Consider the following 12,750-nt stretch of genomic DNA (forward strand, 5'->3'; position numbering starts at 1 on the left):
TGGATTTGGAGAAGGCATTCATCCATGTCCCTCGTGGCGCCCTGTGGGGGGGCACTCCAGAAGTATGGGGTCTGGGGCCCTCTACTGAGGGCCGTCTGGTCCCTGTATGACCGGAGCAGGAGCTTGGTTCACATTGCCCGCAGTAAGTCAGACTTGTTTCCGGTGCATGTTGGACTCCCTTTGTCATCAGTTCTGTTCATCATTTTTATGGACAAAATTTCTAGGCGTAGCGAGGGGCCGGAGGGAGTCCGTTTTGGGGACCACAGGATCTCGTCTCTGCTTTTTGCGGATGATGTCCTGTTTGCTCCATCAAGCCAGGACCTTCAGCGTGAACTGGGACAGTTTGCAGCTGAGTGTGAAGTGGCTTGGATGAGAACCAGCACCTCCAAGTCAGTTGGAAAAGGGTGGCTTGTTCCCTTCGGGTTGGTGGGGGTTTCCTGCCTCAAGTGGAGGAGTTTAAGTATCTTTGGGTTTTGCTCACGAGTGAGGGAAGGATGAAACGGGAGATTGACAGGTGAATCGGTGCAGCTTCTGCAGTAATGCAATCAATGCTCTGGTCTGTCATGGTCCTGCCTCAAGTGGAGGAGTTTAAATATCTTTGGGTTTTGCTCACGAGTGAGGGAAGGATGAAACGGGAGATTGACAGGTGAATCGGTGCAGCTTCTGCAGTAATGCGATCAATGCTTCGGTCTGTCATGGTGAAGAAGGAGCTGAGCTGCAAGGCGAAGCTCTTGATCTACTGGTCGATCTACGTTCCGACTCTCACCTATGGTCATGAGCTTTGGGCTCCGCAGGGCGGCCGGGCGCACCCTTAGAGATAGGGTGAGGAGCTCGGTCACCCGGGAGGAGCTCAGAGTAGAACCGCTGCTCCTCCACATTGAGAGGAGCCAGCTGAGGTGGCTCGGGCATCTGTTTTGGATGCCTCCGGGGTGCCTTCCTAGGGAGGTGTTCCGGGCATGTCCCACCGGGAGGAAGCCCTGGGGAAGACACAGGACCTATGTCTCTCGGCTAGCCTGGGAACGCCTCGGTATGCCCCCGGAGGAGATGGAGGAAGTGTCTCGGGAGAGGGAAGTCTGGGCATCTCTGCTTAGACTGCTGCTCCCGCGACCCAGTTCCGGATAAGCGGAGGAAGATGGATGGATGAATGGATGATTAAAATAACCCGCAACAATAAATGTTGTTTGCTAATGGCCACATGAAGTTCGTTCATAGCAAGCTTGGCATTAGAGTCCGGGGCGATACAAGTTGCAATTATTATAGTGGAAGTGAAGTGAACTCCCTGGGCAGATAAAAAGGCCTTCACTTAACCATAAGAAATTCCAGGTTAGCTGAGCAGTGTCTCTCAGTGATGACAGAATTCGTACACCAAACTTTGTTAACATAAATGCACAGTCCTCCGCCTCTGGTCTTACCGGAGTCATCTGCCGTTCCATTTGCCCAGAGTGTGTAGCATCCAGCTAGCTCGACAGCACTGTCGGGTATGCTGCTGTTTAGTCAGGTTCCGTGAAAACCTAACATTGCAGTCCATAAATCTCTTACTGTTGGTGATGCAAAGTTGTATCTCATCTATCTTGATCAGCCAATGATCGCACATTGACGAGGAAAATGCTGGGTAAAGAGAGCCAATGTGGTGTTAGCTTTAGCTTAGCTTTAACTCCATGTCTTTTTGCCATCATCTTTGTGATGAGGGCCATTGTTTGCTCTGCAAATTGATCAAACGTTTTCCTGCGACAAAGCTAGGCACTGCACCCCACTTGCTGCTGGATCTTCCACCTTCAAATAGCTGTGCATACAGTAGTTGTCGCTTTATGATAATGCTAACTTAACCTGGCAGAGATTGCACTGCACTCCATTATCATTTATTTACTCGAATAAATTCCACACTGCTGTGGCAAAAATGATGTTATTAAAACTCGGTGAGTATGAAATAAAGTCTTGATACCAAATCTGAAAGTTGTGGCACATTTATTCCCTGCAGGGAAGGGGCAGTCTCTGTACAGAGTGCTAACAGTAACAGTCTGAAGAGAGAGGCTCCTAGAATGGAAGGCTACATCTCTTCTTATACACACACACACACACACAAATGCAGGAAACAGATCCTCTAGTAGATACAAAACAGGATACAAGTTATCTGGTTCAGCATTCACACAAAGGCATGTTTATTTCTACAACATGCTGACACAGTAAACTGTCTAGTGTCACAAGCACACAAATAACGGCATAGAAAAACTACATAGCAACAGCCAATACACTAAAAGGGTACTGATATAAATTTCCCATTACACACACAGAACTTTTTGATGGCTGTAGTCTCTACATATTTCTGCTATTTGTATTTGGTGCTGCAGTAAAAAGATTAACTGGCCTCATTATCGTGTTATTTTCAGGTGCTGGTAAAAGCAAGAAAAAAACAATGGCTCTTTGTTTTAAAAACAAAACCATAGTTGCATGAAATATTACATTTTTTTAAATTTAATGACTATTCGCACAATCAAAAAGTCATTGCCCATCCCTAATCAGGATCATAATCAATTTGGTCTTACCCTCTTATTAGCAGAGATGCAGCACTCTGCGAGCCGTAACCACAGTCGAGGGTTAGAGTGGTAAACCTGCACTGCCTCCACGAGACACTCAAATGCTGCCAGAGGCCTACCGATGTGCAGCAGCTGAATACCACAGTTATAGAGCAGCTCATAGCGCTTGTTGGCTAGTAGAGCACACATGGGGATGCCTGTGAACTTCTTAGCTGGAGAGTAAAAATAACAACAGAAGAAAGGGGCATGTTACTGTTAGGTGTCTACAGGTTAATAATACATTTTCATAAATGGCTTAGCTAAAGGTGTGCACTTAACACTACAATGTAACATGGACTTTAAACATGAACCCTGTAGACTTTAAAAGTCACTTAACACAAATGCAATAAGGATATTTTCTGACTTCTCTAGAGTTGAACCTCTCATTGCTGATAGTTTTGATTTTATACAGTGCCTTGCGAAAGTATTCGGCCCCCTTGAACTTTGCGACCTTTTGCCACATTTCAGGCTTCAAACATAAAGATATAAAACTGTAATTTTTTGCGAAGAATCAACAACAAGTGGGACACAATCATGAAGTGGAACGAAATTTATTGGATATGTCAAACTTTTTTAACAAATAAAAAACTGAAAAATTGGGCGTGCAAAATTATTCAACCCCCTTAAGTTAATACGTTGTAGCGCCACCTTTTGCTGCGATTACAGCTGTAAATCGCTTGGGGTATGTCTCTATCAGTTTTGCACATCGAGAGACTGAAATTTTTGCCCATGCCTCCTTGCAAAACAGCTCGAGCTCAGTGAGGTTGGATGGAGAGCATTTGTGAACAGCAGTTTTCAGTTCTTTCCACAGATTCTCGATTGGATTCAGGTCTGGACTTTGACTTGGCCATTCTAACACCTGGATATGTTTATTTGTGAACCATTCCATTGTAGATTTTGCTTTATGTTTTGGATCATTGTCTTGTTGGAAGACAAATCTCCGTCCCAGTCTCAGGTCTTTTGCAGACTCCATCAGGTTTCCTTCCAGAATGGTCCTGTATTTGGCTCCATCCATCTTCCCATCAATTTGAACCATCTTCCCTGTCCCTGCTGAAGAAAAGCAGCCCCAAACCATGATGCTGCCACCACCATGTTTGACAGTGGGGATGGTGTGTTCAGGGTGATGAGCTGTGTTGCTTTTACGCCAAACATAACGTTTTGCATTGTTGCCAAAAAGTTCGATTTTGGTTTCATCTGACCAGAGCACCTTCTTCCACATGTTTGGTGTGTCTCCCAGGTGGCTTGTGGCAAACTTTAAACGACACTTTTTATGGATATCTTTAAGAAATGGCTTTCTTCTTGCCACTCTTCCATAAAGGCCAGATTTGTGCAGTATACGACTGACTGTTGTCCTATGGACAGAGTCTCCCACCTCAGCTGTAGATCTCTGCAGTTCATCCAGAGTGATCATGGGCCTCTTGGCTGCATCTCTGATCAGTCTTCTCCTTGTATGAGCTGAAAGTTTAGAGGGACGGCCAGGTCTTGGTAGATTTGCAGTGGTCTGATACTCCTTCCATTTCAATATTATCACTTGCACAGTGCTCCTTGGGATGTTTAAAGCTTGGAAAATCTTTTTGTATCCAAATCCAGCTTTAAACTTCTCCACAACAGTATCTCAGACCTGCCTGGTGTGTTCCTTGTTCTTCATGATGCTCTCTGCGCTTTAAACGGACCTCTGAGACTATCACAGTGCAGGTGCATTTATACGGAGACTTGATTACACACAGGTGGATTCTATTTATCATCATTAGTCATTTAGGTCAACATTGGATCATTCAGAGATCCTCACTGAACTTCTGGAGAGAGTTTGCTGCACTGAAAGTAAAGGGGCTGAATAATTTTGCACGCCCAATTTTTCAGTTTTTTATTTGTTAAAAAAGTTTGAAATATCCAATAAATTTCGTTCCACTTCATGATTGTGTCCCACTTGTTGTTGATTCTTCACAAAAAATTAGTTTTATATCTTTATGTTTGAAGCCTGAAATGTGGCAAAAGGTCGCAAAGTTCAAGGGGGCCGAATACTTTCGCAAGGCACTGTATGTCCAGTATATGAGCCCTTTGTCTGTGTTTTCAGCCTTCACCCAGCCCATTTCAGCTGAATGGAATATTATATTGTGTTGCTCACAGAATTGCAATATGATATTAAAAAAAAAATCACCAGCAACAGGTTTTCTGATATTCTGGATAATCCATAAACCTTTGTTTACAGTTTTCATAATGATCATTTCTTTGGTTCCTGTGAGAATAAATTTTCTTCTCACCAGAACTTGTTTCTGTGAAAGATTTCCTGTGAGAATTCTGATGAGTAACAGTAACATGTACAAATAAAGCCAAAACTAGCGGCAGAGATATTACACTACAAAGAAGTGTAAAAAATGAGTTTTTTGTTTTTGTGGATTTTAAACAGCCATACAAGTAGCTAGATTCTTTGTGATGAAAGGCTCTAGTCCATTTGGATTCACTGATCTCAGTGAATTCCAATGGTGATCAGAGAAAACAGTAAACAATGTTATTATTTTATGCCATTTTTGATCATGTTTCATAAAATTCTAGTAGATGATAGAGAACTATGAGGGTTATGCTGAAGTGATTCTTTGAAAGGTTTCCATGAGTGTTTTGATGCAATGCTGGGTAAAGATGGCATCCACTGTAGCCACTTTTAACACAAGATGAAAATAACTGCTGTCCTTTGTTAAGGAGCAAGCTACAAACTGTTTACATCCACCTTCAAACCTATAAGAGATGAGTGCTTAATAAAATGAATTATATGGAGTATCATTTGAAAGCAGATTGAGGAGACAGTGCTTGCTGTGACCCACATTGTCCATTGCTGCCATCTCCCATCTGTGCGCAGGTATGGTCGTTCTCTTGCAGTGCTTTCTTGAAGTAGAAAATGCCTAAGTTATGCTTCCCCATTGCAAAGTGAATGCAGCCCAGATTGTTCCAGAACATACATCGGACACATTCACCTGAATGAGACAAGTCAGAACAGATATACAATCCATCAACTGACACATAAAAATCATCAAATGTCACTGCTAAAGCTAGTTAAAGGACCGGAGAGGATCACTGCCAATGGGCAGCTGTCAATGCTTGTGATTCCACTGGGTGTGGCTACTTTGGGTCTCAGAAGCAGCTCTCCACTCCACTAAAGATATGCTAGTCTGTTTTTGACAGATGCTGCTCCTGACAGAAGTTTGACCCACCAATCAGGTAACGATTTTCCCATTAGATTTTCCCAAGTCAAATCTATTGACTTTATTAGTGATTTACTGCAGCATGGGGGGCCGAAGCCAATCCAGCTTACATTGGGTGAGAGACAGGGCACACCCTGGACAGGTTGCCAGTCTGTCACAGGGCTGACATGTAGGCAAACAACCACACACACTCACTCCTAGGGGCAATTTAGAGTCGCCAATCAACCTAGGCTGCATGTCTTTGGACTGTGGGAGGAAGCCAGAGTACCTGGAAAAAACCCACACAGGCACAGGGAGAACATGCAAACTACACACAGAAAAGCCCCAGGTCGGCCCAAGCTCGAACCCTGATTCTTCTTGCTCTGGGGCAACAGCACTAACCACTGCACCGCTGTGCTGCCCTACAACTAAAACAGACCAAAAAAAAAAAGTAACTAGGAAGCATAGTAGAAGATCAAAAATAAAGTAAAATAGCCTACATGAAAAATCAGCACCACAACGAGCTGTTTGGCATATATTCCCAGTGGGGGACGAAGCTGCACAGAGGAAGGATCAAAACTGCGCTGCAGACAGAATGCAATGCAACCACAGCCGGTGGAAATCAGGGGTAACAGTCTGACACATGGCAGTGTTTCCCATACACTGATTTATTTGTGGCGGCTCAACCCAATATCAATATTGAACACCACGTGTTTATTTTCTTTTCAATTTATTCTCTTTTTAACTACTTAAAAGTCCATCAACTAATTATTTCAGCTGCCGTGAGACTCAAAACAAAATGACATCCTGTTTCCTAGCAGTGACGAATGCAGTCACCAGCCCAAAGCTACTATATTGACTAAAGGATGACTTCACTTGTTGGTTTAGGAAAAAAACAGGGACTTCAGTAAGTGGACCGTGGGAAAACTGGTGCAGATGTCACTTTTCTGCGGTTTTTATAAAACAGCTGTTTGATAAACTGCTCAATCCAGTCTCCTTTACTGTGTGTTTGCTGCACTATGGAGTGATCCTTCACATCCTCTCCTCTCCCTCTGCTCAACTGTATGTGTATACATTCTTGTACTTGCTATACAGTGAGGATCAAAAAAAGTATATTTTTGCTATAGGGTGAGGACATTTTGGCTGGTCCTCACTTTCTGAATCAGCCTTTTGAGGGTTTAAACTTGGTTTTAGAGTTCACGTTATTTAGTTCATTTAGGCATTTAGTTCTGATGGTTAAGGGTAGGGTAAGGGGCTAGGGAAAGCATTATGTCAATTAGTGTCCTCTAAGCAAAGACAGATAGCTAAAAGTACAATGGAAAAGCAAAGTAGGGTGGTCCGCATCAATCTGGAAGGTTATGCCGAGTGATGCTAAGGGAAGCACAGGTTGTACCACTTGTTAAGGTCCAACAGTGAAAATGCAGTATAACTGTCTAACAAGTCCTGACTCTACAGCAGCAATGTAGCAGCATGATGCAATGTGACAGTGAGGAGACGGTGCCCCTGTGTATTTTTTGGAGGGGGGGGGATAATAATAATAATGATAATAATAATAAAAACCTCTTCAATCTGGCAGCCACTGTTTTGAACTTTTAGCAGATGAGCGCTCCTCCATGGCTGGCTGATGGAAATGATGCTGATATTCAAAAAACATTTCTTAGAACCTTCACTAGGTGGGCAGGCAGGGCTAATGTCCAGATTGGCCATCAACACAGAGTTGAGAGGCAGGAACAAAAAGGCATGGTGTGGGCAGCAGAGTGATGTGGAGGGGGCTAGTTTAGAAACACCATGTCCTGTTCCATTTTTATAGGATTCATCAGCTATATCATCTGTGACAGACAAATGATATAGCTTACTTTGCCAATTTAAATGCCTGATGAACAAGCAAGCTAGCTTGTATATAGGTATATACCGTATACGTAATGTTGGGCTAACATTAACTGAAATCAGAGTCCACATCTCCAGGTACATTCACCTTTTTAAAGAAGTTCAAAGAACCAGCCACACAGAGGATGTAGGAGGGGGCTTGAGAGTGATAAAATCAAGGTCAATAGTGTTTCTTTCAATTTATGGATTCTAGCTACTGTATATTGAAATGACTTTAAAACGAAACATTTGTCAATCAACCCCTTAATCCCGCGCTATGATTGGTTAAACTCTTTTTCTTCTTTTGTTTTTTGGCAGGAAGACCTCTGTCTATGGGTTAGATTCTCAGTGGGGTAGACTTTAACGGTACAGGTCAAACTCGCAAGGTGTCACCATCTTTTTGTGTACTTCAGAGTGACAAATACCAGTGTACTTTGATATAAAAAAACAATACCTGCTACACAAAATGCATATAGCTTGGCAGGTCTGCTAACATTTTTCTGGTGCTTTATAATTGATATTGGTCAAATTAGCTTTATTTTCTATCATGAATACAGCATGATATTCACATTAATTTCTCCAACTGGGTTGTTGAGGGGAGAACAATGTGCAGCAACAATGTCCCTGGTCAGGAGCAAAAAAGGAGCACAACTAAAGTTAGCTGAAGAAAGCACTACGTGTCTTATTTATACACAAATACTTTGATTAGCAAATAATGTATGGTTTATTATTTCACAAAATTAGAGGTTTACTCTGCTGCATGCATTGCTTGGCTCAGCTTCTTCTTGCCATGCTTTCTCACATACTGACTACGGACCATCTGCGAACAGCTCTTTCTCTTTGTTTCTGGTTTTAACACTGTCAATCGCAGAGACAACTCTTCTAATATGCTATTAGCAAACTAGTCAAGATAGCTAAGCTAATGTTAGAAGACAGCTGGTTGGCGAGGTTAGCACATTGTATATAGCTGCTAGACAACATCAACTGCTCTGCAAGTGGATAAAGTTAATGTTGATTCTTAAACTCTGATGCTTAATGTTTGTTCCCTCAGTTTGGAGGAATACTGAAAAATAATTTCCAAGACTCAAAGGACAAATCCTCTGGTGAAGCAGGCAGTATGAACCAGAGGTATTAGCAAAATTGAGTTAACATTAGAAACTTAAGAAAGCATACATGGCAAAGGTGAACTGCTTGACTAAAGTGCTTAGCGATCCATTCAATTTATGGCCAGACTTCAACCAGTGCTGCTGAAACACCAAGTGAGGGAAAAGAGAGATGTGGGAGAGGATGAAGAAGACAGCAGCTAAGTGCAGTGCAGAAGCACTAGGCCAGATGGAACATAAGAGATAGAAGCAAAGTGGCCTCGTTTTTATTTGTCCATGCAGAGTGATTAAAGTATTACTATATTTAATACATAATTTATAAAAGCATGTACTGCCCCAAGTAGAATCAAGTTTTGTGGGAAACACTGCATGGTAAGTCAAACCAAAACTAGTTTTAAGGCTTTATGACACCAGGTTCATCAAAAGAAGTCAATCCTGAGAGTTACAATAGTTGCCACCTGTCTTTATGGGTCCAGGGTGCTCCGCAATGTTGGAGCTGTTCAAAAGCTTCACTGCTTTCCGGTAGTTTCCTCTCAGGTACTCAAAATTACTCTTGAGGAAGAGTGAGGGTGCAGACTGATGGAGAGGAGAGAAACCACAAGTCAGAGAGAGAAACAGAACAGTGTATGCACAGTTGTCTTCACTTCCAGCCCCCAGTTTGTCAGTCAGGGGGAAAGGACCATGATGATTTCCAAACACAATGACATCACATATACTGTATTGTTGGATAAAATTTATCCCCTTCCCTTCACTGTTTGAACAATGTGATGATGTGAAATCAAAACTGAGACTCACATTTCCCGCTGTGTTCATCACTGATTTGATTTCCCTTTTACATGCTTTGGAGGATTTCATCTCAATGTAAGCTCTCACTTTGTACTATAAAGGAAACAGTCAGTCTCAGTCAGCAAGGTGTAGACTAAAACAGAAAAACACTGGATGTTAAAAATCTATTAAACTAGCTCTTGCCTGGTGCATCTTTGATTTGGCTGCCTCAATCATGGCTGTGAACTCCGCCTTCTGGTTTGCTCCATCCTTATTTGAACTACTGTTCTGGAATCAAGCACAGCACTCAAACAGTAAAATAGCATGCTTTTAAATCTGCTTGATTTAACTTTCTTTTGATTGAGAACAATCAGTTAGTGGCCTCAGACAAACTACAAAACTAATTAAAATTCTTCCCAGTTGTAGTCATTAAAGCAGGACAAGTTGCGTATTTTAGCTTGATAATTGTTAGTTACATAATGTAAGAAAATATTATCTAAAGACAATTCTGAGAATTCTGTGTGGTCAGAATGTCTACAGATTATCCCAGTCTACCAAGGCTTCTCAAAATACACTATATTCCTTAAATACAATTTTCCATTGCTGTGATTATCACTACTTACCTGTATTATATATGAGCAAAGGTGGAAATCTTAGGAGGCAAATGACGTAAACAACTAGCTTAGATAAAACTGATGATCTATGTCCACATCTTCTGTGATCCAAATCAATGTTTCTCTATCGACTTTATTAGTGATTTACTGCAGCGAGATTTGAGCAATAAGGCTGAAGTAAAATGTACCATAACCCATCTCGAAATAAAAGCAGGTTGTGTAAAACTGTAATTTTATTTCCATGACAATGTAGTGTGGTGGGGTACCTCTCCTTTGCTGTTCTTGTTGTTTCCTTGTACAAAGAGCTTATCCAGCACAGCCAACAGATGAAGGGCCTTCTCTGGCTGGAAGGTGAGCAGGTACAGATCCACCAGCAGGAAGCACACAGCCTGAGCAAACTTCTCTTCTAGGACAAATAACACAATCTGCATGCCAAACTCGAGACTAAAGCATAGACCCTTATCAAGTATCAAGATTACAGTCTTATGCAAAAGTTTAGGCACCCCTTGATAAATAACAGATTTTGGTGATTTTTTATTTGAACAGATGTTAACACAGTTTCTCTTGGAAATGGAAAAAATGCACAATATTTTCTGCAAACAGTGATGCATAGTTACTTCTTATGCCATAAATTGAACAAAAATAAAAAATAAAAACATGATTATGGCATGGTGCAAAAGTTTGGGCACCCTAAGAGTTCCAGAGTCTCAAAGTCTCTCACAAGGTATCAGACCTTAATCAGCTCGTTAGATCTGATGCACAGCAACAGCTGTCATTGGTAAATGCCAATTTCAAAGCTGTACAAATACTTTGACTCTTCAAACCTTGTGCACACACTTGTGGACACCCAGCAACCATGGGTTCCTCTAAGCAGCTGTGTAAGACCCTGAAAATGAAAGTTATTGATGCCCACAATGCAGGAGAAGGCTACAAGAAGATAGCAAAGCGTTGTCAGCTTGCAGTTTCCACAGTAAGAAATGTAATTAAGAGATGGCAGATCAGGGGAACTGTGGAGGTCAAGATGAGATCTGGAAGACCAAGAAAACTCTCGGACAGAACTGCTCGTATGCTGGTCAGAAAGACAAATCAAAACCCCCATTTGACTGCAAAAAACCTGCAGGAAGATTTAGCAGACTCAGGAGTGGTGGTGCACCGTTCCACTGTGCAGCGATGCTTGCACAGACAAGGCCTTCATGGAAGAGTCAGCAGAAGAAAACCTTATCTGCGTCCCCATCATAAAATCCAACGTCTGAAGTATGCAACAGGACATCTACAGAAGCCCGATGCGTTTTGGAAACAAGTGCTGTGGACTGATGAAGTTAAAATAGAACTCTTTGGACACAATCAGCAAAGGCATGTTTGGAGAAAAAAAGGAGCAGCATTTCATGAAAAGAACACCTTGCCAACTATTAAGCATGGGGGTGGATCTATCATGCTCTGGGGTTGTGTTGCAGCCAGTGGCACAGGAAACATTGCACGGGTGGAGGGAAGAATGGATTCCACTAAATACCAGCAAATTCTGGAAGCAAACATCACACCATCTGTAAAAAAGCTGAAGCTGAAAAGAGGATGGCTTCTACAACAGGACAATGATCCTAAACATACCTCGAAATCCACTATGGAATACCTCAAGAGACGCAGGCTGAAGGTTTTGGAATGGCCATCACAGTCCCCTGATTTAAACATCATTGAAAATTTGTGGGTAGATCTTAAAAGAGCTGTGCATGCAAGACGACCAAAGAATATTACAGAACTAGAAGCCTTTTGCAAGGAAGAATGGGAGAAGATCCCAAGTACAAGAATTGAAAGACTTTTAGCTGGCTATGAAAAGCGTTTGCAAGCTGTGATATCTGCCAGAGGAGGTGTTACTAAGTACTGATTGTGTAGGGTGCCCAAACTTTTGCACCATGCCATAATAATGTTTTTATTTTTTATTTTTGTTCAATTTATGGCATAAGAAGTAACTATGCATCACTGTTTGCAGAAAATATTGTGCATTTTTTCCATTTCCAAGAGAAACTGTGTTAACATCTGTTCAAATAAAAAAATCACCAAAATCTGTTATTTATCAAGGGGTGCCTAAACTTTTGCATAAGACTGTAAGTGAAATACTGAGGCCTATAAAACAGGACTGTGGTCAAGATTTATTTATTTTTTTTATAAGCAACAAATTATAATTAAGTTGAAAACTAAATATTTGATATTTTTGTCCTTGATAAATGATTTTAAATGCTAATCAAAAATTCCATGAATCAACCACCAGCCAATTAATTAGACAATCTGTTGAGTAGACCTTCCTAAACCCCTATATAAAGCACCACAACATACCAAATGGTTCTAGAAACTGGTAAAGCTTCTCTCCTATGGAAATGGCTTCAGAGTACTGTCGCATATGATAGTGGATGATGGCTTGATTATAGTACAACAAGCTGTTTTCAACATCATCCAACCCATCAACATCTTCTGCTGATGTGTGAACCTGAAAGATAAAGACAGGATGTTTCATGAAATCCAAGACATTGTGAAAAAGCGGTGTGATTTGTAGAAAATTTTAGGGCTATACTCAACTACGGATTTTGTCAGTTGACTGTCATTCGGCTCTTCAATGCAGCTATTTCTTTTTTCATAAACAATATATATATATATAAAACTA

General features: G+C 41.5%; 1 protein-coding gene across 6 annotated transcripts in view; it reads right to left on the bottom strand.

Moving 5' to 3' along the window:
* cnot10 (CCR4-NOT transcription complex, subunit 10) overlaps positions 1–12,750 on the bottom strand; it is a 69,455-nt gene that overhangs the window by 28,927 nt on the left and 27,778 nt on the right. For 5 of the 6 annotated variants that reach the window (XM_020622331.1, XM_020622337.1, XM_020622334.1 and 2 more), the window contains 7 exons: positions 12,426–12,576; positions 10,364–10,503; positions 9,688–9,771; positions 9,514–9,597; positions 9,177–9,294; positions 5,393–5,542; positions 2,544–2,746 (listed from right to left, as the gene is read on the bottom strand). In XM_020622331.1, the coding sequence (XP_020477987.1) occupies positions 2,544–2,746; positions 5,393–5,542; positions 9,177–9,294; positions 9,514–9,597; positions 9,688–9,771; positions 10,364–10,503; positions 12,426–12,576 (930 nt within the window). The remainder of the gene's footprint in view (positions 1–2,543; positions 2,747–5,392; positions 5,543–9,176; positions 9,295–9,513; positions 9,598–9,687; positions 9,772–10,363; positions 10,504–12,425; positions 12,577–12,750) is intronic. The other variant, XM_020622335.1, reaches the window with a different exon arrangement.

This window comes from Monopterus albus, unplaced genomic scaffold (assembly GCF_001952655.1).
Source record: "Monopterus albus unplaced genomic scaffold, M_albus_1.0 scaffold278.1, whole genome shotgun sequence".
Taxonomy (NCBI): Eukaryota; Metazoa; Chordata; class Actinopteri; order Synbranchiformes; family Synbranchidae; genus Monopterus; species Monopterus albus.